General features: G+C 35.7%; 2 protein-coding genes across 2 annotated transcripts; one reads left to right on the top strand and one right to left on the bottom strand.

Annotated features, from left to right (window-relative positions):
• Positions 1-7116: 7116 nt before the first annotated feature.
• LOC109044468 (protein CDV3 homolog) lies at positions 7117-12912 on the bottom strand. The gene is made up of 5 exons (XM_019062196.2): positions 12541-12912; positions 11231-11462; positions 10136-10243; positions 8756-8864; positions 7117-8342 (listed from the first exon to the last, which is right to left on the bottom strand). Exons 1-5 carry the CDS (start codon positions 12754-12756, stop codon positions 8090-8092), a joined length of 918 nt encoding a protein of 305 aa, XP_018917741.1. The 5' UTR covers positions 12757-12912; the 3' UTR covers positions 7117-8089.
• Positions 12913-13308: 396 nt separating this feature from the next.
• Positions 13309-24753, top strand: LOC109044457 (uncharacterized). The gene is made up of 5 exons (XM_019062184.2): positions 13309-13580; positions 14706-14913; positions 16861-17449; positions 18113-18322; positions 19385-24753. The coding sequence occupies exons 2-5, from the start codon at positions 14715-14717 to the stop codon at positions 19623-19625; spliced, it is 1239 nt and encodes a 412-aa protein (XP_018917729.2). The 5' UTR covers positions 13309-13580; positions 14706-14714; the 3' UTR covers positions 19626-24753.
• The last annotated feature ends 1220 nt before the right edge of the window (positions 24754-25973 follow it).

Below are 25973 nucleotides of genomic sequence, written 5' to 3'. Positions count from 1 at the left end.
TATTTATCTGTCCATTGAATCGGTGCCGATCGATTCACGTTTTTTTTCGTTCCATTCATGTTGATCGATTACATACCCTCTACTCATTTCACGCGTGGACGTTCACTACTGGACAAAACAGGTGCGAGGACAAAAAATCGTCGACGGAATGTCCTGAAACCTTTTTTTCTTTTCGTTCGATTCAAGTCATGTCCTCTCGTGTCATGCAGACTTCCTGTCATACTTTTTTTTTAACAGAACAATTCGCCTTCTGCCGCGTCTGTAGCAATTGTTGTTACGAATGTGTTGTGCGTGCTGATTTCAGCTCATTACATACTTGACTTTCTGAAGGCGTTTTATTTGCATCAGTGGAGCGATCTGTTGGAGAACGAACGAAGAATGTCATTAAGAATGACAGGCATCCTTTAGGTACAAAGCTTTCCTCGCACAAGCTCCCTCCAGGATTCGAATAGTTGCGCGCTTGGATTACGCTTAAAAGAAGGTGTGAATAGTGGAGCAGAAATATGCAATTTTTCCAGCAGTTTTGTGAGAAAGAAAAAAAAAAGAAAAAAAGGGGATTCAGCGCTTTCGTCTCGATGTGGCAGTAAATACGCAATTTTCCGAGTGGTTTCGTTAAAAAAGAGTGAAAAATTGTTCCGCGAATCACATGTGGATATCGCGGGCACTAGGCGACTTACGCGCTTACGAGGATGGGAGCATAATTCCTTCATTCACAAATGTCAGTAATCTGAAAGAGGCGATAAGCCGGATAAGCTAAGACTTTCCCTCAATTTTGCGTGAAACCACAAACCCTTCTGCAATGATTTTCGTGGAAGTTAATGTGAACTTTCAACTGATGCTCGATTTTTCAGCGATTTATGAGATCCTGGGAAATACCTGCATTTTCAGCTCAATTTCACGGGAAACGTGCGATTTTTTAAGTGCCTCCTACAGATAAAGTCAGAAATTCTGCAATTTTAATCTCAATTTAAAGGCCATAACGTAGTTTTTTCTGCGGAATGGTTAACACAACTGAAAGAAAAAAAAATTATAAACTTGACGATTTCGTCTAGATATCGGGAAAAATACTCGATTTTTCCAACGGCTCTGTAATGAAGTAAGAAATTACTACGCAATATTCACACAAATATTGTGACAAAATACGCAAATTTTACAGCAAACATTCAATTTAGGTAAACGATTTACGCCTCTATATCTTAGAAGGTACACGCTTTTGATAAGAATGCGACAATAACATCCGAAAACGCCTGCAAATAGCGACAGACGAAAGGCTAACATTTTCCGTTTAAGACATTAACAAGACGACGTTTCTCCATTTGCGACGTTGCAGACTTCCTTAGAACTTTTATTTTTCTTTCGAGAAGCTGGTCAACATAAAACTTAACTTCTCCATGATTTTTCGTATTCGATAGCAGAGGATTTGGTTCAAAATTTAAAATCGTAAATTCGGATTGTTTCTCATGGAAGAGATGAATTAAGAACGGAAATTTGGAAACGCCGCAATTGGAGATACGTGGTTTCGCACTTCAGTCGGACCGATACGGGCATACATCAAGTGTAAAAAGTTGCATCAATTCCCCGTCACCGACGACCAACGCGTTTGTCGATCGAATCAACTACGGGTAGTGTGAGCAAGGAGTCAAAACGCCTTCAACTTTTTGAACGCAATATGGACATCCGTCGAGGTTGTATAGTTGAATCAAGGCGCCGTAGCAAACGCGTCCCATTGTTTATCGTTACAGACGAATATAAGCTGAGAGAGGAAAGTCATAATGCCTTCAATTTTATACATACATATTTTTGGGCAAAATGAGAGACGACGGTTCTCCATTTGCGACGTTGCAGACTTCCTTAGAAATTTTATTTTTCTTTCGAGAAGCTGGTCAATATAAAACTTAACTTCTCCATGATTTTTCGTATTCGATAGCAGAAGATTTGGTTCAAAATTTAAAGTCGTAAATTCGGATTGTTTCTCATGGAAGAGATGAATTAAGAACGGAAATTTTGAAACGCCGCAATGGAGACACGTGGTTCCGCTTTTCAGTCGGTGTGATACGGACATACATCAAGTGTAAAAAGTTGCATCAATTCCCCGTCACCGACGACCAACGCGTTTGTCGATCGAATCAACTACGGGTAGTATGAGCAGGGAGTCAAAACGCCTTCAACTATATACATACATATTTTTGGGCAAAATGAGAGACGACGGTTCTCCATTTGCGACGTTGCAGACTTCCTTAGAAATTTTATTTTTCTTTCGAGAAGCTGGTCAACATAAAACTCAACTTCTCCATGATTTTTCGTATTCGATAGCAGAAGATTTGGTTCAAAATTTAAAGTCATGAATTCGGATTGTTTCTCATGGAAGAGATGAATTAAGAAAAATAATGGAAATTATTTCGCCTATTTTAAAATGCCCTTTTTTCCCCCCTCAAAGAGGCCACATCGTGCGATTTCGTCGATGATTGTTCGTAACATTCTTCTTCTACTCTTTCTTTATTTTCCAAATTTTTTTCATTCATTTTTTTTTTTTAAAAATATTTTCATTTTGCCACTTGGGTTGCCCATGAAGGTTCTGGATTGGGTTACCCCTTGGATAAAACGTAGAGGACACCCTGCCAAATCGTGGATTGAGGGAACAATAAGGCAGGAAATGAGGAGATGCGATCTGTCGAGGGAGCTCTGACAGGATCGCTGTCGGTGGCGGTTGGGTGTCGCAGACGCAGAGCGCACAGAAGCGGGGTAAGAGCGAATGATCAGTGGTAGTAAAAGATTCTGATTAACCGAGGGATTATGTGGAACAGTGAGAAATTGCTCCTGTTCGCGCTATTTGGGTGAATATCGCAGAAAATACACGATACATCGCGTATCTGTAATTAATTGAGAAAATACGACGCTATTTTTGCCTAACTATCGTGGCAAATACGGGATTCTTGCAGCAAACTCGAACAAAAATGTAAATTGAACGATTTACTCTCCTAAACCGCGGAACATTCGCGGTTTTGATAAAGATGCGAACATACTATCCATACTAATCACCAATTTGAGACATTTGAGAGAGACACGCTGAGCTATGATTTTCCTTCAATTTCGTGTGATACCACATACCTACTCCAAAGTTCGAATAGTTGCACGCTTGGTTTCCGCACACACACACACAAGCATGAAAGCATGATACCTCCGTTGATAAACGTCAGTAAATTGAAAGAGGGGAAAAGCTATCCCAGGTAGCAAGGTCTGCTATAAAATAATTTTTATTATATCTTCGAAATAACAGTTTTATTGCTATTAAATGAGAGTTTTAATTCCTATTAATATATTATAAAAAAACAATTTATATCGGTTGAAAAGATCGATTAAAGTACTCCCCAGTTACAACAGTTTCAGGCGCTATATTCCTATTTTATGAAGTTAAAAATAACAGTTTAAAATAATTTAATGACATAAATCAACAATGATTAAAGTAGTGAAAAACAAATTTCATTTGGAAAATTTACTGGTGTAAAGCGACACTTGTCTTAAAATAAAAATAAAAAATTTAAATGTTGAATACGAGTTTTGAATTATTCTTGTAAAGTATTAAAAAAAACTTAAAATATCCATAGAAAAACTAATTTCTAATAATAGAACGACTCGTAAAATTGTAGTTTTATTGAAAATTAACAGTGTCAATATATGAAATTTTATTCGTTTTTAATATTTTGTTAAACTGTTATTTTTTGGTTTTAAAAGATCAATTATAGAACTCCCCAGTTTCAGGCCTCATATTTCTATTTTGAACACCGATGACGGTGAGCACCGATACTTCCTCTAAGGAGGAGCAACAAAGACTATGCAGCAGGGATGTGACTACACTCGACACACCACACTACAATCAACGCTATAGATAGGCCCATGCCCTGTCTAGGCACAGTTAACCACAGGGGGGTCATCAAAAATGTGAGAAGAAAATCCACTCATATGCACCGAACAAAGCAAACATAGAAGCCGTCGATAAAAAAACGTATGTCGTAGAATATAAATAATATATTTTATGTTTTCACTACACACAAAGGTTAGACAGGCACCATAAACGACCCATCCAAAAACAAAATAAATCGGAGCTCTCTATCGGAAATAAAAGGAAACACCCCGATTACAATAAAACAATCGGAAATTAAAATCGGTATTTAAAAAAATAATGTAATACTAATTTATATTTCACAACTGTTTAAAATAAAATGTTTTGCAGAAAAACTGCAATAAATCAGATATTTAAACTGTCATTTTATCACTATCACTTGTATCTTTTTATCGATTTAAATTATATTTTCCTTGTTAGTGATAAATAGTTATCAAAGTTTTTTATAAGGATTCTTTTTCGACAAAAATTAAAGCTACACCGGTTTTCAGGAAACAATGATTTAAAAATAGTTTCTCACCAATATTGTTTAATAAATAATGTAATAATAATTAATATTTCATGGTTATTTATAAGAATGTGTTTTGCAAAAATATGGCAACAAATGAGATATTTAAATTTGTTTTTTATTGTCTTTTTTTTATCTTTTTATTGATTTAGATTAAATTTTTCTCATTAGTACAGTATAATACTTTATGTTTTGTAAAATAGCTTTTTTAAAACAAAATGGTCTACTTCTGTGTTTTATGAAATCAACTTTAAAAAAAAATAAATTAGAATAATTTTTTTAACTTTTTTTAGTTATTAAAATGTTAATCTACTTTCCTTTCTTTAAAAAAGTTTTGTTAAGTAAGTGATTTTGATTGAGAATTTTAAACCGTCGTTTTATTTCAAATCTAAGTATGTTTTTATTGCAATAATAGTTTCCTTTTCGATCGGTGTATAACACTAGTTAAATTTGTGTTATATTTTCAGAAAACATGACTAAATTATAAATTTTCCACTGGTATTTTTTAAGTATGTAAGAAAAATTTTTCAGTGATTATAGTCGCAAAGGACTTCTCTTTTCCGTTGGTTTTTCAACTGTTGTACTAGAGCAAATTTTTCGATGAAAAAGTGCACAAAAGTAACAGTGTAAAAACTGTTGTGAAATTGCAATTTTGAACTGTTACTATTGCTACCTGGGAAGATATTCCTTCATTTTCGCGTGAAAACACATACCTTCTGCGATGATTTTCATGAAGGATACCGTGAACCTTCAACAAATGCTCGACTTTACAGCAATGCATGAGATCCCGGGAAATAACTCGATTTTCAGCTCAAAATTGCGGGAAATATGTGATTTTATCTGCCCTTTTATGAAAGCGTAAAAAATTCTGCGATCCTCAGCTCGGTTTGACGGCATCCCGCGAGAAATCCAGCCGAAGAGTTGTAAAATAAGGCATACATCACGCGACTTCTCCTCAGTTCTGACCATGATTGGTGTCTTCTTTGTAAACTACATGACAAAAAAATTTGACCAAAGAATGTTTTGAGAGCAGGAATAAAGGGATCTCTCTTTGTCTCCTTTGCTTCTCTGAGGACTCTTTCATCCCATTCTTGGTTTTGAAGGAGGATACTTGAAAAAGAAGGAAATCTGAAATTTGTATAGTACCTATACCTATACAGTTTGAATTCACATTTTCAAAAAATAATTCATTCTATTCGACACATTTGGATTTTCAAAAGATCAAGTCCTCAAAACTTATTGTTGGCCATTCTGAATGTGTTCAGTCATTTATGAACGTTTCTGGGCAAACATGATTACTTCTGTTAATTCCTTGTCATTCTGGTCATTTCGATGATTTCTAAAATTTCTGGTCATCGTGGGAATTTCTGATTATTTTGGTCATTTTTTGTCATTTAAAACATTTCTGATCATTCTCCAGGATTTAAACTATAGCAGGTAAAATCTATTGATGAAAGATGACCGATACTTATTTTTCAAGTTAAATGAATTAAATCAAGATCTGAACTCGCCAGCACTTTTTACGACTTCTTTAGGTCAAAGGCATCCAAAGAAAATGTGCGAAAAATAGAGCCATAACGCTCGGTTGATATTCAATTCCTTCTGTCTTGTTGTTTTTTCGAATGCCCAGAACGCACGTGGTATAGTAAAATGCTGATTTGGAAAAAATGAATAAATGAATGAGATTGAGGCAAAAACGTTGAGAATATAATAATAAAAGTAACTGAATTATTGGTTCGTTATTAAAAAAACTCTTGCAGTTCATTAAGTGATGAGTACTCTCACAGAGATTCCAAGAAAATATGACAGCTTATGAGTCAGTCCTATATAGACAGGGTCATAGTTTAACCACCTTAGCTTTTACACCAAAAATCTGAGGATAAGTGCAGGCCAAGGGTAAAACCATACTGAGTTAATTTTTCATTGTTATTATTTTGCGCTCACAAACCATGAATGTGACCTTTCACAGTAAAAAACCTCCATACCGAAAAACTCAAAACCTAGGTATTGCTACTGCCACTTAGAGGAAAACTTAAAGAGCATTTTGATACAGAAACTCTCAGAAATTTTGAGACCAAACAAGAAATAAGGGCGGTTTGGAGTTTGGAATTCGAAAAAGTCATTTTAAGGAAAGAACAATTTGAACTTTCAATTTGGTACGATGATAGAACTTTACTCCTTCAATTGGTACAAATATAAACTGAGCCACTAGTAACTTTTTATTCTGAATACAAGAGAGTGTTCTCCATCGGAAAGTTAAATCTCCTTTTTTCCATCCCAATCTATTAGAATCAGCTCTCTTAAAAAATTGACAACTGTGGATGGTCACATATGAACTCGCTGGCAATTTTATAGACTGTTTGGAATCAATCAAACAGGCTCTTCACATAGAGAATGAATGAAGAGAATGCTGCAAACCTAATAAAAAGATGGCGTGGACTGATAAAGATTAGAAAATACTAGGAACGGTGAAACTAAACAACAGTGGATGACTTGTGTATGACAGTAAGCAGATATTTCTGAATTCTGAGATCCAAGAAAGAGTATAAGGTTTTGATTTAAAAAAATGTTAGATTTGTTTAGAAATGGCTGTTAATTCTTTGAAAAATACTGAATGCTGGGGTAAAATGCTGATACAATAACTAATACTGACATTAGTTAGTCCCAAAACAAAGGAAATTGAGATATAAAATTGAAGACTTAAGACTGAAGTTACATATTTATATTTTTGAGCAACCGATGAAAAGTTTTTTACAAAACAGTTGAGGGTTTCTGTTGCTGGATTTTTTAAACAAGTCATGTTTTAGAGTGATCACTAAAAAAAGTTGGTTGACAAACAGTCTTAGCTGAAGTTGATATACTATGCTCTAATGGACAATGATCAATTTTGAAGTTTTATTGCTTCAAAAGCTATTGAATGAAGAGAAAAAATTAATGCTGAGAAAATTTACGTACTTAATAATGAAATTATGATACACTAGTTTAAAAAAAGAGAATAAATGAACAGTGATGGAAAAAAAATGAAAAGTGTTTCCTTTAACATTATTTTCTGAACAGTTTTAAGTATCTCGAGAAAAGACGCTCATCGTGCTCATTATAAGATTTAATCGGAGGTAGTGATAAAAAAAAATGAATAAAAAAAACAAAAACTATATAAAAAAAGTTCCACAGAATTTCTACAAATATCATTAATCAAAAGTCATATTTTCTCTGGTTGCATTTTTACTTCCGAAGGTATGAAACGATTTTCCGAGTTATTCCGATTAGATTCTTGGTTTTACAAACGAGGTCAATACTATCAAAACTTGTTACATATTTAAGTCTTCAGGCAAGATTAAATTTAACAAATAGCAAATCAGGATCTTGATGACACCGCTTTACATTTCTTCCTTGTCTACTCGTTACAGATACAGCTAATTTAGATAAAAAATACATACAAAAATTCAAACAGTTAAAATAAATGCTAAAGAATAAACTTGAATGCACATTAAGTAAACTTCTAAGTATTAGAGTAAGCAGGATTCTTCGGAAGTGCAATTTCCTCTTAATTATTGCTATCTGTAGACTCTCTGTGGAACGCACAGAGGCAGAGGCGGAACAGGAGTTAAAAAAATCGAAAACTTTAAAAAATAACAAAGACGATAAAAACCCCTAGACAATTGTTCTACACTAATTCCAATTCAGCTTCGGTTGTCACGCAATGAGTCATATCTGTTATCGGATGGTCTATTGTAATCAGATCTGTCTGACCGGTTGTAGTCTGATCTGTTGTAGTCGGATCTATTATAGTCGGATCTATTGTAGTCGGATCTATTGTAGTCTCTGTCCGATCTATTGTAGTCTGAATTCGATGACCTATTGAAAGATGGAGGTCCACGTATTGTTCTACTATCACGAGGGAGTGCTGATGGCTGCTGAGGCTCGTCTGTTCTCCTGCAAGCAAAGATACTTTTTTTAGGAGGGAACTTAGAATAACGAGATGAAAAATGCACATAAGCGTAGCAACATGTATAGCACATGAAAGACATAAAAAAATATTGAAAGAAAAACTTGAAGCACTCTCAAAAAAATTACCAGTCTTTCTCATGAAATTTCTCAACAATTCTTGGTGTTCTAGACATGGAGGTACCCTTTTTAAATTTTATCACAAAATAAATGATAATGGTATCAAGTGAACCAACGAATCATTAATACAGCAAGAAGGGACAACGCATAGGAAGGGCAGATAGAAGCACTCCATATGGACCGTGTTCCCAAAAAAAGGATTCTGACAATTGAGTATTTTAGATTCTAGAGTGCTTGTTTTCAAACTCTTTCATTTTCAGTTTCATAAAATAGACACTTACTTTTTTCCCCAAGCTGATGTTGAAGCTGGTGCTTTCTTGGCTTGGTCTAAAGTTGGAAATGATGAAACATCTCCAAGATCAGGTGTTTGTCCTTTCTTCAGATTTTTCACTGCAAAAAAACAGAACACAACAAAATGTCACTTATAGATAAGAACAAAATAGGCCAGCCAAATTATTTGGAAAAACTAATGCAATTAAGGTTAATTCCGCTGAATTCTAATTCTATTCAGGTTGTTTGGTAAATTCTTTTTCTTCATTTCCCTGACACTCAGACCTTTGAAATTTCCGTTTTCTAGACCTATTTATCCAAATCAGAAAAACACAAAAATAAATATGGCTTAGCACCAAGTCTTAGTGCAGGCCCATGAGGGAGGTCTATTTGTAAGGGAAAAATTCACAAAAAACCGGAAGAGAGTGTTATAGAGCTCGGTGTTGAAGCGCTGTGAAGTTAAACAAAAAATCATAGCCTTGCATAGGAGTTTGCCACTCCTGGTTTCACACTCACTCTCCCCAACTCTTTCAGACCTCGCTCCAACCAATTTCATTACCTTGCTTTAAGTAGAGTCAGAGACCACATGACTGTCCAAGATTGAGTTGAAAGTCATATTTTTGAAACGTTTTGTGGAGTAATGAGGCCACAACTTAACCCTATTTGTGAAAAAATATTTTCTTTGGAATTCATCTATCATCTGGCAAGACCTGATGCTGTCGTAAAATAAAACACGCCGCCAGGTGTTTTTAATTGTAAGACGGTAAGAGCAACTTCATCAGACGCTGGCACTTAATACTCAAGCCAACATGTCCGCGGTTGCGGCTCTGTAAACATTTCTTAGAGCACCAGGGGTGCAGAAAACTCCAAACACTCGCCAAGACAACCACATGAAAATGTTGAGGGACCCTAAAATTGTGGAAAAAGGGAACACTTTTAAAGATCAAAAGTCGAAAGTCAAAGGTAAAAGAAGAGAAAGGTCACCACTTTTGCAATTGGTGTGCAATTTTGTGGAAAGAATATGAGAAACATATGACGAACGCATTAAAATGTGGAGGCCTTGAAGAGTTTGCACACTTGTGGAACACTTAACTACCAATGGACAGTTCTTGACCATGTGTGGTAAAGAGCAGGACCACTTGATTGTGGGCTAAGCTCTACACCATAGATGCTATTGTTGGTAATGTTACAATCATATCAGGTTAAATCCAAACAATTACGAAGACAATTTTTGTCAGTGCTACCATCAGAACAGATCAGTGCATATTGTTCCTTGGTAATATATGTAACACTAATATTATCTTCGAAGATAAACCTCCTTCTAAAAAGACAAGGATAGTACAGTTCACTTGTTCCCAAAACAAACAGAGTTATTTTTTAGCTTAACTTACATGAAGCTCTTTGTAACTGTTTTTCTTGCATCATTGCTTGCCTTAAAGCTGGACTTATGTATTTCCCTGAGGCAGGCTGAGCAGCTGGAGGCACTTCTGCTGGTTTGGCTGGAAAAAAAATTGTGGACGTGATTTAAATTCAAAAACTGATGGGAGTGTGGTAATTAAAAACTACAAGTAATGATGGAAGTATGGTGTTAATAACTTTGAAATGCATGATTTGGAACAAATGCGAAAATGAAAAAAGGTCCTTTATAGATAATTTTACGATTTGTTTAATACATAATTACAAATCTCTCATTTCAACCAAATGAGTCGATTTGGCTAATTATTTAGATTGCTTCACTTGTAAGTACTGAGCGCTCAGAGCACTTTCTTTAATGAAATACTTTAGAATCACAATATCAGAGAGAACATTGGAACAATCTGGAACATTGAAGTAAATATGTATGTCAACGGTGTAAGTCGGCAATCACATAACTCGGTTTGCGATGTCGCAAACTTCCTGTCATACTTTATTATTTTAAACGGAAAACTGTCACTGGAAAGATGTCAATTTGTCCTCCTTTGAAAAATAACATAGAGGCGGAGATTTTCAGACACTGCAAAGGAGTTATGTGATTGCCAAATTACACCATCGATATACTTGTATCACCATACTTCGATGCCTGAATTGATGATTTGGGCCGTATTGAGCAGAAAGGAACTAAGTCACATAGGCCATTGGCAAACCTTATCCGATGATTTGATACTTATCGGTGAACTGTGATGGAGAATTATTTGAAGATTTCCGGAGATTTTTTTTTGTGTTGTGGAACGAATTCTCTGAAATTTTCAACAGATTCTGTACGACTGTTTTCCAGTATAAAGATCAATTATTCGATAAATTTTGGCGATGGCTGAAGAGCCTTGAATCCTTTCTGCTTGACGCAGTCTTCATATTTATACTTCTCTTGGATAACTCAAAGCAGACTTTCAGTGGGATACCTTGAGAATTTTAAAAAAACCTAGGTATTTTAGCTGAGAATTAGTCAGTGAATTTCACAGATTAAATAAGGGCAACGACTTTTGTGGTGCATATTTTGAGGAACTTACGTTCAGGTTCCGGCTCTGGCTGAGCCTGCGGCTGAGGCGCAACCATTTTCCATGGCCCTTGCTTGCGTCTGCTCCCAGGCTGGGTTTCATTTCCTTCTTCATCAAAGCCATCATAATTGCTATCGTTCTGATCCCCATTTTCTGCATCATTCTCCGAAATTTGGAGGTGCTGAATTTTCAGACTTGAGTAGTCTTTTTTCTCCTCCGTGAACTCTTTCCATTCATCCTCATCCTAATAATTAAAATTAGAGAGAGGAAAAATTAATTCAGCTACAAGTTAAAATTAAGTCTGGGAAAATTAAAGACAATAATCAGTTGGTACAACATTGTTGTGCAAGACCGACAAGTAGAAAACGTATTGATTGGTACCTTGTCCCATGCCTGGGGCATCAACTTCTTACGTATTCTCCAGCCCAGAATACAAGTAAACTATCCATAGGAAACAGAGCTCATTGCGTGGTGCTGTTGTAACTGAGGTCACAGGGTTACAACTAAGAGCATGGTGAAAAAATACAGTTATTTCTCTGGTGGACCAAAATGGGGTCTCCATTAGTAGGACAAGGTTCGAATTTGTATTTTTCCTCGTAACCTCATTGCAAATGTAAGTAACCTAGTTGAGGGATTTCTTTGCATGAGAATCTTGGAGATTTTCGGGTGAAAGAAAATGTATAACCAAGATGATAATATGCAAAGTAAGGCTGTACACTGCTCGGTGAAGAACATTTTTCTAGGTAAATAACATTACCTTCATCCAATGGACGAATCAGTGACAGTATTACTTTTGAAATCATGCCCCAAGTAATCAAGCCTAAAAAAGGCATTAGAAACCAATTTTAATTGCTTTTCAGGCTTTTTTTAAAAACTTGTTAGAAGAAAGATATTTTCTTTCCACAGCTCTGCAGAGTTTACGGTTAAGAATGGCAACAGAAGTATTTAGAATGGGTAATCAGTTGATAAAAATGATTCGGAGATGGAGCATTTGATCAACAAAGGAACAATTAGATGGAGCTAAGAGGACTAAACTGGGAAATTTCTTGACTTACGAGATAAACAGTATGAAAACAGAGATGGAAAGGTAGACGCTTACTACTTACATTCCAGTGAGGCGCTTAAGGAATGGTGCCACTTGTGAAAGAACTATTAAAACTCTAAACAGAAGCGCAGTTCCCACAAGTCTCAGCATTTGGATGCAAGTGTTTGGTAGTTGGAAAGCGCAAAAGTAATAGTGACACGGCAGGAATGAGATACTTGAAAAATACCATAGGCTTTCGCGATCCAGAGAATATCACTAGGTACAGAGTGATACTTACATTGAATGCAGGAGCTGCAGTTTCATCAGCAACTATGTCCTGAGCTAAGTTGTTTGTAGGGACAGATGAGGCAGTCATTTTCTCTTTCTTTAGTTTCTCTGTTTTTTTGGACGTTTCTTCCAGCTTTTTGGCGAGGTCATCAGTGGTTGTAAATTTCTTAGTAGTTTTGCTCTTCTTACGGTCTTTCTTCGCAAAAAAGTCGTCCAAGTCGGCCATGGTGTAGGAGCACTATTTCACTTTAATCAAAAGAATAAAAATTACTATCTAGAACTATAATAAACCAACTGAGAGAGGAATAACATGTGCTTCAATGAGGGAAGGATTTGCCACAGTATCAGAATCAAGATTTTAGGCGGGCACTGCGATATCTGTGATATGAGAGTCTGATGGGACTGATTTTCAGCGCCTTTTGCAAGACACAGACATTGAAGGAACTGAAAGTTAAAAAAGTTGCAAATCATTCGAATAAATATTCAATTTTAGTGCGTTTGAGGCAGAAGTAAATTTATAAGAACCATCTATTTGGCAACGTTTACTAAAGCTCTGATTTTACCTGCGCAGAAAATATATTTTTGTTCACAGCGCATCGACGATGTGGTCAATTTTAGTGTTCTTTTGTAACCAGAGTCGAGACATGTGAGATCAATCTGTGATTGGCTCGCGTTATTGTTGGCTGCTGTACTGATAACCCTAGCTCGTAATGCTAACCAATGAGACGGCTGGAAAGAGCAACTTTCAACTCTCATTCGCTTCACATGAACTAACTCTCCCTGTAAAAGCTGTAGTCTAATCGCCTCAAAGTTCTCGCTCAGCTTGATTTTCGACTGTAAAAATGTTGGATTTTACTGTGCTAATCATTCGCTGAATTCGTAGTCTTGTCTCCTGTCTGATCCTCTTTTATGTGATTGTGATCATCGTGCCGTATATTTTTCTGCGAAAGTTTTTAATAATCGTTATTCCATTGTGAATCTTGGTTGCAAGTTTTTTATGTTGCTCCAAATTAGATCATTCCTGAACGTTGAGTTGTCCTTGCTTGCCAGGTAGGTTGGAGTGATGTTTATTATTTTTGATCAGGGACTTCTTACTATCATATTGCCATGAATCTGAGAAATGAGATGGCCCCTTCCGATTCTTCCGATAATTGCTGTCCCCTGGTTTTTTCCAATAAACTCCAGGGGTAGGTAGCTATTACCATGTTAACAGAAACCAGCGGTAATACACTACCCTCTGGAGTAACAGTTGTCAGCAGAATTTAACTGTATTATGCGATTATAAACTCAGCTGTCATGATGAATTGATGTTTCTTCACATTTATCATGTATACCCAGGGTTCTCTTGTCCTCATTATTTTTAAAGTGCAAGAATCATCCTTCTAAGATTGCTTATCAATCATATGGAAGTAGCCCTCTGCAGCTGTATCAAGGAAAAGTATAAATTACTGGAATATTAAACTGTGGACAAAGTTCATTTACATTTTTCACATGCGCGTAAACATGGTTGTCCTAGGTCCCGGTTAAATAATGTGCTTGATTGACTGATAAGATATCTTTAAACGTCAACACTGTTGACATGGTACTTAGTTCCTCAGGCATTTCCATAGAGATGTTTCAGTCAGGATTTAAATACATCAATTCCTTGTTTCCCTCATCATTGTTGGATCAAGTCCCACTGGGCATGTCAAATTTTGTTGATGATTTTCAAAGGAGGATGTTAGAAGATGAGGAGTTAGGTGCAGAACATACGGAAATATCATTTAAACCATGCAAAAAATTTGACTTATGGCGAGAGAGCAGGGCGGATAAAGAATCGTGGTCGCATTGCGATTTTGGCTGCCATCTTGAAGCGTTGTGACGTCAAGAGGGTATGGGTTTTGCCGTGCAATCCGAGGTTGAGTCGGCCCCCCGGCCTTGGCCAGCCCATTTACCCGATACCATGTGACGTTCAGAGGGTACGAAATGCGACCACTATTCTTTATCCTCCTTGGCGAGAGAGTGATAACATCTTCAAGGATTAGATACGCGTCCACATGAAGCGCTGCAACCTTATGTGTATGTAGCACTGAGAGCTGCTCACAACTCGTATGTCTTTCTATTTAATGGGGGAACATTTACCATCATCTGGAAAAAATCGTTTTGAATAATCCTATTTTTTCTGTTGGTTTCCAGCTAAACGAGATGACCTACATCGAAGGAATTGGCGATGAAGTCATTGAGTGTTTAATTGTTCTGGTGATCATTGTTTTTGCAACACTAGCATGGTGGTCCACATCAACCTCCGACCGTCCTTTGATGCGCACAGTCTACATCGTAGCACTTCATGGTAGATCTGCCTCTGAAAACGGTCAACCTGTTGGACTCACCGAGGCCCAAAACGGTATGTTCTTACGAAGTTCTAATGTGTGCACAAAGTTTATCAAATTACGACTAACTCATGAAAAACCGTGCATACTTGCCCTCGGCATACAATGAAAATGGACCAAGACAAGAGATAATTGTAAAAACGCTCCCAGCTACATTAACTATATCTTACCCTTGGCTCCAAAACAAGAGCTGGCTAGAGCATATTTTTCTCATCAGATGGGTAGAGCAAAAGAGTAGAATCCAATTCCCATCAATCTAAAATTTTCAAAGGATGCAAATTACAGCTTTTATGCAGGATGGATTTTATCCTCTAGTCGTTTGAAGTACGTCCTTACTTTTTGATGAATAAATCCCCCCATGTTAAAAATGTAGAGTCTGATCCATATTAGTTACTCGTGACAGATATCTACCAGGCTGGATAACTAAATGTGTTGGATGAAAAATTGTCCAACTTCAAACAAAATGAGAAAAAGAACTGAGTAAGCCCCAGATTTTTAATGAATCAAAAAAGTTTTTGGTGCAGGTTGTCAACCAGTCGTAGAGAATCTACCTGGCAATGTTCTGATTTCTTTTTTTGTGTGTGTGTGTGGAATTTTAGAGAATTAAGAAATATGGAGGGAAATCTTTTGCAAAATATCAAACTTCACCCAAAATTTTTTGGAAAAAAATAACCAAAATTTTTATTTGACCCTCAAAATAATTTTTCTGCATTAGTGAACATAAGTTCATAAACTTTTTTGTATGTTTGGCTTAATCAGTAATACTTTTAACTATAGACACGGCAGGAGACAAGACTAGAGTCTAAGCTATCCCCTAAGGTTGAAATGCAAAGGCAAATACATACGTAAAGCTGACAGAAAAGTACATAAAAGGTGAAAAATTACCAGTCGTAATGCAAATATGTTCAATATTTATTGTTTGTAAGAGGTAAATACCGTCTTAGCAAGATTAACGAACAGAAAGAGGAGGAGAAACAAAGAAATAGAGCCCACGCATGAACCTAACGGTTATTTAATAATCTACATTCTGATGAGTTGATGTAAATCAATTAACGTTTTTATCTCTGTTAGCCATCAATTAATCAAATTAATTATTCATTGAGTAATCTGTTGCAACTCAATTATGCAAGAGCTCCATCAAATCTAGTTTAATATTTCAGACCCCCCCCCCCCCCCCCATGAATGAACCATTTCAGGCAGGAATGAGTAAAGCATAAAGCATGGAAGATGAATACATATGCCCAAGTGGCAACATTGATATGTACCTGATGTGTTTATTTTCCTTCTTCTTCTTTAATACTATTGTCCAGATTTAATAGGTGGCACTAAAACTGAATGTCAAGTTTTCCCTATTGAATCTCTTTACCATTCATACTTGCCAGCATAAAAAAATGAGAAGAAGAAAAAATTTTATTAGCTGCCCGTGTCCTCCAGGTGGCTGTGGAGCAGAGCGGTTGTTAAAACTTGGTACTTTATTAAAAGTTGCTCTCCGACAAACATGCCACAATTTGTATTCTCTTCTTAAAGGCTTTTTCATTGTAATCTTGATGGATTTGTCATTTTTTCAATCTATTCCATTTTTCAGTAAATTTTCAACTTCTTACTTGAATTTATTATCTATCAATGATGTTTGCGACTCTGACATGCTGACCCAGACTTGCTTTTTCTGTCTGTGTTGTCCAAATTTCTGGTTTAGTTGCAATTTCTGTCACCAGAAGCACTCCTCAGATTTTTTTTCTTATTTGTCTTCTATTTCCAGTTATTAATAATATGATAATATAATAATATCTGCCTTTATTTTATCTTTTTCTTTTCCACAACAATAATAACTTCGGCTACCTCATGACAGACATTCCTACCATCTGAGGAAGTTCGATCTCCAGTTTTGGAATTTTAGGATCTTCCAGTTTTTGTTCACACCCAACAAGCCCCTCTTGATTCTTTTTTATTTAATTTTTCAGGTACGCAACAAAGTGATGCAACATTACTACCACCGCACAGCAGCAGTATAAAACAAGAAGAAACTGTAGAACCTGTTGCAGAGGTCAGTCTTACGGATGATTCGCCTGACGGAGCGTCGAGTCAAGCTAGCGGAAACTCAGAATGTCTTGAAGTCGTAGGGATAATGGATGAAGGCATTCAAAACGATACATCCACAGATGACTCCCCATCAAATGTTTTGCGCCAACGACGGATTGCATTCTTTCAGAATCGCGGCTCCACTTTACTTGAGCCTACGAGTAGTAGCAATATCGATAACCAGAATAAAGAGCAAACTGAAAGCAGGGAAGGAACTCCTCAGGAAGTAGCAACAGATAAGTGTGTTGAAGATCAGACAGAGGATAATGCAAAGCAGGATGAACCACTAAATCAAAGTAGTTCAGGGAATAGTGAGAGGACAACCGAGCAAGCACCCAGTGAATCACAAACGAGTCATAGCGGAACACAGCCAATCGGTGATGATTGTATTAAAATCAAACTCATGTACTTAAATGAAGAACAGAAGCTTGTTGATGGAAGGCGTCAGGAATTGTTAGGAGAATTCAAAAGGTATTTAATTTCATTCCTGTTTTCTTTTCCTTTTTTTTTTTGCCATTTTTGTCTCTTCTATCCTAACTCTTGCATGATGTCTACAGGTCTGGAAAACCAGGCATTGTCAAGGAATTTCATCAGGTCAGGAAGTTTTATACAAAAAAAAAAAAAAAAAAACGGAAATTTTGAGAAAATGTCAGCTTGTCCACACAATCAAACTGAGTTTCAGCGCGGTCAGGGGCTAGCGCCCAGTGCTCTGACTCCTACTCTAATTATTGATGAAAGGAATCATTTCCAAATATGAATCACAATTTTAATCAATATTAAATTATTACCACCTGAGGAAAAAAGGTTCACATGATGAGTATCTTTGTATGAAGTGCCTGAAAGAAAAACAGGTTATTGCAAAAATTTAGGTAAATGAGGGGTCCTATTGGGAAGTACAAAAACTTCTGCCAAATGATTTGAAGCTCCTGAAATAAATTGTTTTATTATTAAAGCTGACTTTTTTATAGTGGTATTCTTCTCTTTTCGACAAATTTACGAAACTGCAACACAATTGAAATTAAAACAACTTAAGTCTCCTCCAAAACTACGCTAAATGAATTTATAATCTGTATATTTGTTGCTGTTTATGTTTTGTCTTTTATGAAAATTTAATTGTGCATTGGATTTTTTTAGGCGTCATTTCAGCACCGAGCTTTCAGCCAACAAGGTAGTCAAACTTATTTTCAATGGTCGACTCCTTTTAAAAGATGCTGAAACGCTGCAAAACTGCGGTCTTTATAATAATTGTGTCGTTCACTGTTTGATCCATGTCAACCGAAGTAGTCAGCAGTCAGCAACTAGCAATAACACATCAAACACTTCGTCCAATAATCACTCAACTAGGTATGTACTAGCGGTAATAGTAGAAAATGTTTGAAGTTGTTGGAATTTAAATTACTGAAGAAGTGCTATTTTCTGGACAATCACTCTATGGCTTTGGTTAATGTCCATGAAACTGAGGATGTTCATAAATCTTTCCATGATGCGCAGTGATCCTCCAGTCTCATTTTTCTTTTTTTAAAACGATATCTACCAAGCTAGCCATATCGGCCGTTTTTTTATTGGTTGTGCAGGAGTAAAAAGGTCGCAGTGATTGCTGTTCCAAACTGCACGTTTCAATCATCCAGTTATGCAATTGAGGCTGTCTCTGGGCCCTACAAGAAATTAATTGCAGAGCACTAATTAGGGAGGTTGGTGAAAGCTGGTCCCAAGCGTTCAATTCTCTCGTTTTGCCTGTTTGTTTTTTTTCACAGGAGAGATTTTGCCAGTTAACCCAGTACTTATTGACCGCATTCAATTACAGTTCATTTCCCTCCAAATTGCCCCTCGTGTATCTGCTTGGATAAAATCCACCCCATTATTTTCATTTGTACTTTCTTTTATTTAATTTTAAAATTTACAGTATATTTAAAAGAAAAAAGCTTTCTGTTAAAAGACTCAACATTGAGTTTAGAACAACATGATGCTTAAAAGCAACTTATAAACATATTGGCTGAAGATACGTCCAAAAATGCCAAATAAAAAAGATTTAAACGGTTTGAAGTTAACAGCTCAGAGAACGTAACTTCAAGGAGCAGAGGCTCAAAGCCTTATCTGTCAAACCCAAGACTCAAAATATTCGGAATAATTGCAACTAATCCGTTTGGAAACTAATGCGTAGTCATGTGTAATTTTAATCTTCGATGTTTTGGCCGTACTCAATAAAAACGGCTTTTCTACAATTTGCTGCTGTGCACAAAAATCTACTCCTATGAATGATCAAAAATGAATTTTTTTTCTTTTTTTTTTCTTCATTCTATTTTATTAATACTTGATTGTGCTATAACCATCAATACCTTATAAGAGGTGAACTACACGTCATGTGTACTCTAAAACTAATCTATGATCTACTATTTCTTTTCCCAGGTATACTAATCAACAGAATGGGCAGCAGTCTGAGTGGCGCTTAGGAAGTCTTTTGTATAGCTGTCTCCTCATAATACTTTCATTTTGTTGGTACTGCCAGTTCTCTTACTCACAACTGTTCACATTCACAACAACGGCAGCACTCACCGTTCTAACCCTCTTGTTTCTAATTTCGTTACTCCCTAATAATATTCCCTACCTGGAGTACTTGCACAACAACGAAGTTCATGTCATGCACTAGTCAACCTGGTTTTGCATTTGCTCTCTGCTTTAGGTGCACAGCCATGCCTTGTTTTGTTTTGTTTTTTCTGCTCGTTGAAATGTTGCGGGAGTGTTTTGAGATTCTGTATAACAAAGGAATGTCGAGATAAAGTTAAGATTTTCCTCAGATGGAAGTGAAAGAGCTACAAATCTTGAGAATCAGAAAACACCTAGAAAAGCAAGGGCGTGTTGTCAAAACCCTCTCCTCTTGCCCTCTGAATTTTGCAGAAGGGCTAATGAATTAGTGAAAAGATGAACTTATCAATGAGCAGTAAATTTGAGTGTCTTGCACATTGTAGAACCAGAAACTTTTCTTGTATAAAGAAAAAAGTGAAAAATAGTCTTCAAGACTCTGTGACTGACAGTAGATCTACTCAATTGGGGTATTAAAATTAACTTCTCCAGAAAAATTGCCAATTCAGCTGATTTTTTAAGAAATTTGTCCAAAATGTGAATACATGTAAGTTTTCAAATCAAGGGAAACAAAAACACACAAAGGTGTCATTTCTATGATCATACAATGTTACAAAACACATTAAAAATTGTGAATTTACAAGTGAACATTTTCCTGCACAGGTTTTTTTTTTTCTTTTTTTTTTCTAATTGATCTCAATTCATGCTATTTTTTTGCGCTTTTTCTGTATGTGCATCTTACATTTATTCATATTTTCAAGTCGCAAAGTTGTGGATTATTGTTTACTTCTTCTTTCTTCTCACTGTACAGTCGAATCGTTCATTCTCAGAAATACTCTAGCACCAGAAATGAAAGTGCAAGAAAAACTGTATTCATCGCCCTGTTTAAAATCTTAGCATAAGTAATAGTGCGATTAATCAATTAAATGCTTCAATATTTTGGAGCTATGAGATTTGGAATGGGTCGATTTGAACAGTTATTTTGTTTTATTTTTCTGTTTTGTTTTTTGTGCATTTGCATTTCTGACGCTGAAGTCTTTTGGAGAGCGATTGATTCAATTATTCCTTTTCTTTCTACCAAGAAAATGAATTAACAAGTAAATTCTGTTCTACAATGGACCAAAAGTGCTCCCTTCTAAGTTTCACTGTATGGAATAGGGAAAAGATTATAAGCTGCATTCAGAATTAAAGAGTGCAGCATTTTCAGTAAGTTGTTGCCGCTAATGCAATATAAAATTCAGCGCCAGAAGAATCTCTGTAGTTTCGTAAGCAATTCAGTCCTGCAACCGTACTCTCATTAATTTTTCACTCCTTTGCTTTTAGTGTATTCTATCCTTCTAACTTTTTTTAATAATTCTCCATCTCCAATTCTGGCAAAGGAACATCATCTTGGCAGTTCCAATTTCTAAAGTCTTGATCAATAGTAGTGTTCATCAAAGGAACAATAGACAAGGTACAAATTTAAACTTTCTGATACATGCTTCCTTTTTGAAATGTTATGCCGGACTCGATTCACGCATTGAAAATTACTGAAATCAACTCCTAATCAAGATAACAACGTGTTTCTTTAGCTTTGGCTCGAAAAAATTCGAATTTCCTCAAGAAAAATCAGACTCTATCCCAATCATATTGCGCATTATGATGGCTTTGGCAAGTTTCTTAATTGAGCAGTGATACTTCCATGTCTTGTATTGTTCAAAGTCTGAAAAGTGTGAATCAAATGAGCTGAAGTGTCGAAAATGAGCTCGCCGTATTTTCATACTGCAGAGACTGTTTTGGTAACGTTCAGTGTGCAAGTCAACTCGAGTAAATCATTGTTTTTTTCTTGAGCGGGAAGTTTGAATTTTTGCATGAAGAAACATCAATTGTGCTCTACAGGAAATTTTGATGAGAAAACGTATTCCATAATGATTACATTGGCACCTTGTCTAGTGATCCGTTGTTTTACTTTTCCATGAGGGCTCATTATTTTTATTTTGGTGCTGTATTTTCCAGAGCTGGGAATTCGCAGCTTTGTATCTTTTCCTTTGTATATTAATTTATCACATTTCTTGTAAAACTCTCTGATCTTTCCTTTACCATCGTATGTTTCCCTCTAGAGACTTATCTGCTGTACTTGTGAAGGAAATGTATTCATGATTAGAAATAATTAGAAAATAACCTCCAAGTTAGAACTAACTCAGGTTTTCTTTCTCTTCTTCTCGTTTTACATGTTACGTCCCCTATTTATTATTTTTTTTTTTTGGTATTCAAAGAGACTTATTTAATAAAATAAGTCACGGATGACCACAGTCAAGGAAAATTAGGACAAGCTGGTGAAAAAAAATGAGTCAGGGAAAAATTATGTTAGCGTAAGTGATAAATTTTTATGCCTCGCATCACGTAGTTTCAGCTTGTCTCCTCGTTGGATCGGAAAATATTAGAATTATTATTCCTATTTCTATGTTTTCTCAGAAGTCGGAAACTTTTCTCAAAGTTGGTTAAAGGAATTGTTAAAGAGACGAGGAATTCCAGTTTTAAATCTTTGTGGCCACCCTGATAATGACTGTAAAACTCCAAGGAAATATCAAATTAATTAAAATAGAGGTTCCAAGGTAATAAGAGAGTCATCTCTGCAACCTTGTATACACCATCATTGAAAAGTAGTCTCAGTTTTATCTTTAAACTGAAGAAAATGGATGGCTCTTAAGGTGAACTTTTAGAGAAACAACCTTTCAAAGGGTTTGTTATTTTTTGGGCTTGTTTCAGAAACATATTTTTTTACGTTAAACTTTTGTTCTACGTCTTTCCCTCAAGATCATATCCCCTTCTCCCTCTTAAAGTAAAAAGCAGTATCTGCGCATCAATATCATGATTGAATTACCAGTCATATAACCCTTTATGTTTCCTATGTGTAAACCCAGTTTCAGACGAACTGTCTCAAACGTCGAATCTTTCAAGTTATATCCTCTATTGTCGTTCCCTAGATGAAGAAAGGTAATTCCATTCCAAGATTGTAAAATTTACAGAAACAGTTCAAATTTTTTACAAGAATATGCCTGTTCACATTCTGTCTTGACTTTTACTGATTTTTACGTTTAATTTGCTGAACAATCAGCCAAATTTTCAATTTGAAATGTAGTTACGTTCTTTATCAGAGAAACGATGATAAGAGACGCTCTTTTCAAAAGAATTGGCTCCTTGTAATCAAGCTAGTTTATGGATTGAAGCTTTTTTTTTTTCATGTTTATATCTGCTAGTGGCATAGCTCATTCTTATCCCTTGACTGGTCAGCTTAAAAATGACATTACTTTAAATTTTTTACATTGACCAGTAAGCTATTTTTTTTTTAATATTTTTTGTTCTCTCAGCGTTACTTGAAACATGTGTTTTAAGTAATAAGCAGCCATCATGAAATGTAGAGGGTGTTGCGTTTTAGGTTGCTAACTATACAAGTATAATTAGTTGATAATTCTATTTATCTTCATATCAAAAATGGGAACATGAGTGAAATTAGAGCAACGTTGACCTTAATTCATTATTTCTGTTTTCTCACATCTGTGTAGGTGATATCAAGGGCTGTGATTTATCTATTGTTTCAGACTTTTGAGGTTTTTGTTTTTTGTCCTCAAATAATTCGCAAGAAAAAATCAACTGTCCATTTCATACTTAAATATTTTTCTTATTTGCTGGGTGTATAAAAAATGAATTCAACTCATATATTTAATGCCGTCAGCAATTTTTTTCAATGTAAGTACTTTCTTTGTTGAATATAAGTCATTTGTGCTTATTTCCTGTGCCAGTGAATTTGGTCTATAAAAGTTTTGATGATCAGGTATTCACCATTTGTGATTCGCGTTTCTCTATCACTACTTTGTTTTTTTTTATTCCATTAATCCAACACTTCAAAGTTTCTCTTCTGCATCAAGAGAACTTTCCTAGCAATTCTACCCAGTTTTGTTGGTCGCAGTGATCTCTTGCTAAAATGAACTATGAAAGGAAGCTCTTGAATAACTCAATTGAAGTCAACGTTCCCTAGTTTATCTCTTGACACAGTGTGAAAAATGCATTTTTGTCGTGTTTGCATTCGTGTTCAGGATGCTGCCTTTGCTGTTGAAGAATCATTTAATTTTTATCGAAGAATGGTGCCCTTAGCCCAAATTATTAGGTGCCAATTCTTCAGAAGCGATCAACCCACTTCTTCTCTCTCTGAATTTCTGTCTTGTCTTAACTTTCAATGTGTTAAGTAGTGTTAAGTATAGCTATGTTTGAAGTGCCTCAACTTAAATTTCAAGGTGATTTGAAAATATGGAATCATTTAAAGTAAGCTTTTCGAAAGAACGGGTTTACTTGGAACAAAGTTACTGTTCAGAGCTGTTATTTATTCCTAAAAGTTTTCTTTGTCGAAAGATCAATTGAAAAAGAAATCAGTCTGTAGGACTTTAAGGGCAAGCCATTTTTTGGCAAGGAATAGGTGAAAGCAGTACTAGGCAACTTAGATTGTTAATATCCTTGCTTTGTTAATACCCTCTGGATTATCAGAGTCATCCGTTACTCTATGTTTCTACTCCTTTAATGGAACTGCATATCGATGGCTAAATTAGGAAGAAATGTACCTGGTATTTTGGTTTGCGTTGTCATTGACTTCCCATCATATTTTATTCTTCGATTGGAAAATGCATGCAAGTAATTTCTTCTAAGCTTATTAGATTTTTCTCTACCATTAGAAAAACTCAATTACAAGCATAAAAATAGGCATATTTTCCCTGGAAAATAACATGAGAGCAGGGATTGTAAATGCTGCAGTTGAGATACGGGATTTCTGAGTTTAGCCATCAATATAATCACTTTTTTGTCTTTTCATCAGTTTTTTACGCTGAACTTCTATCCTCTCTCCAGTAGCTCATTTTCTAATTGTCTGTCATATTCTGAAAGTCATACAGCTTTAAATATATCATGGTTTGTCCACTATCACTTTTTGAAGGAACAGTTTGACTCTCTGTTTTAAGGCTACACTGTTTTCTAAAGTCAAATATTTGTATAGTTGAACATGTTTTGTTTTTAGTCATTGTATACAAGAAGCTTGAATCCACCTCTTTTTGTTCCTACGAGTGGATTTTGAGTTGTATGTTTTGCGAAACAGTTGTTTTATCATTCTATCTGTATCTGTGTATTATTATTTTTAGTCATCTTGAAATAAACATATTTGATTTAAATTGTCAGACTCTTTTTGCTTCACTAGTTGCCCCAAACATTAATCAAATGCATTGTTCAGAGAGAAGAAAATCCAGCCAGATTAACTTTGTAGGAAACATGAATTTTTAGTCTTATTTCAATCAGTTATTGCGTCAATTCTAAAGTGTGTAGCATATTTTTCAGTCCCCTTGAGTCGAATGAGAATTAATTTACCGGAAAATAACATGAAAACAAGGCCTGTATTAACCATATAGGTGCACTAAGGACACATCCAGAGGCCCGCACCACAAACCCTCTCCCTCTTCCTCTCGCATAAGCTTATCACAGTTTTTAAAAATAGTATTTCCCCTTGTTTCTCTCACTAGTATATGCCCCCTTGTTTCCTGAGGATTTTCAATTAAAGCCGAGGGGGAATCTTCTCCTTTATTTTCATTCATGGTGTGTGCCAAAAAATGCTGTAAACAAAGTTTCATTGGAATAAAAATCTCCAAATTTGTTGGAAGGAGGCATAGAGATAAAAAAGGAGGTGTTTGCATTTCGGGCATCTTGGAATTTTTTTGATGACGTAGATCGGTACAGCGACTTTTATCATCGATTTTCTTGAAAATGGTGATTTATGTAAAAAATTCATTCTATAAAAAGTGCTTGAAATTATATTATGAGTTGATTTAAATAAAAAAATCGGACTTTATGGTCCGTTTTTCATATTTCGAATTCCGGATTTCGCTGGCTAGATTGTACTGACCTACGCCACAGGGTAAACAAACCTCAAGATGCAAACACCTCCTTTTTTTCTCTATGGGAAGGAGGACCCTGTCCCTCTCATTAACGGGAGATATCACCACCAAACTCCCCTCTTTTTGGGACCTGTAGAACAGATATAGCCGAGGGGCCCAGAGGAGAGAATAACTGGTGCAATAGAACGCCTTCATACTGACAGGATACGATGGAAGCACACAATATTCCTGTAACAACAATTGCTGCACTCTATATTTCAGGCGAATTAAAAAATAAAAAAAAATCTCTCATACCGTTGATATCCCCCTTTCAACTTCAAGTCGGGGACTTGGTAACATAGGTAATATAATAATTGATTGGGGGAGTTTTTTTTATCCATTACATTTATTATTTTTTACACATTTTTGTTTAGGAATCTGTGAAGATTACGTAAAAAAATCAGTGTAATTTTGTCGGTGTTGGTAAACGTGTCTTACGTCATTTTAGGCGCGTGTTTTGTTTT

This window comes from Bemisia tabaci, chromosome 4 (genome assembly GCF_918797505.1).
Source record: "Bemisia tabaci chromosome 4, PGI_BMITA_v3".
Lineage (NCBI taxonomy): Eukaryota > Metazoa > Arthropoda > Insecta > Hemiptera > Aleyrodidae > Bemisia > Bemisia tabaci.
Note: the sequence above shows the minus strand (reverse complement) of the source record. Positions and strands in the feature narration are given on the sequence as shown.

What these genes read in the sequence shown, in the direction of transcription:
- LOC109044468 (XM_019062196.2), bottom strand. Translation starts at nt 12,756, where the DNA reads ATGGCCGACTTGGACGACTTTTTTGCGAAGAAAGACCGTAAGAAGAGC. An exon ending in CTGCAGCTCCTGCATTCAAT is followed by an intron (nt 11,463 to 12,540) that starts GTAAGTATCACT and finishes TTTAATTATTAG; the next exon opens with GATGAGGATGAATGGAAAGA. An exon ending in ACATCAGCTTGGGGAAAAAA is followed by an intron (nt 8,343 to 8,755) that starts GTAAGTGTCTAT and finishes CTTTGCTTGCAG; the next exon opens with GAGAACAGACGAGCCTCAGC.
- LOC109044457 (XM_019062184.2), top strand. Translation starts at nt 14,715, where the DNA reads ATGACCTACATCGAAGGAATTGGCGATGAAGTCATTGAGTGTTTAATT. An exon ending in ACTCACCGAGGCCCAAAACG is followed by an intron (nt 14,914 to 16,860) that starts GTATGTTCTTAC and finishes TTAATTTTTCAG; the next exon opens with GTACGCAACAAAGTGATGCA. An exon ending in TCCAATAATCACTCAACTAG is followed by an intron (nt 18,323 to 19,384) that starts GTATGTACTAGC and finishes TTCTTTTCCCAG; the next exon opens with GTATACTAATCAACAGAATG.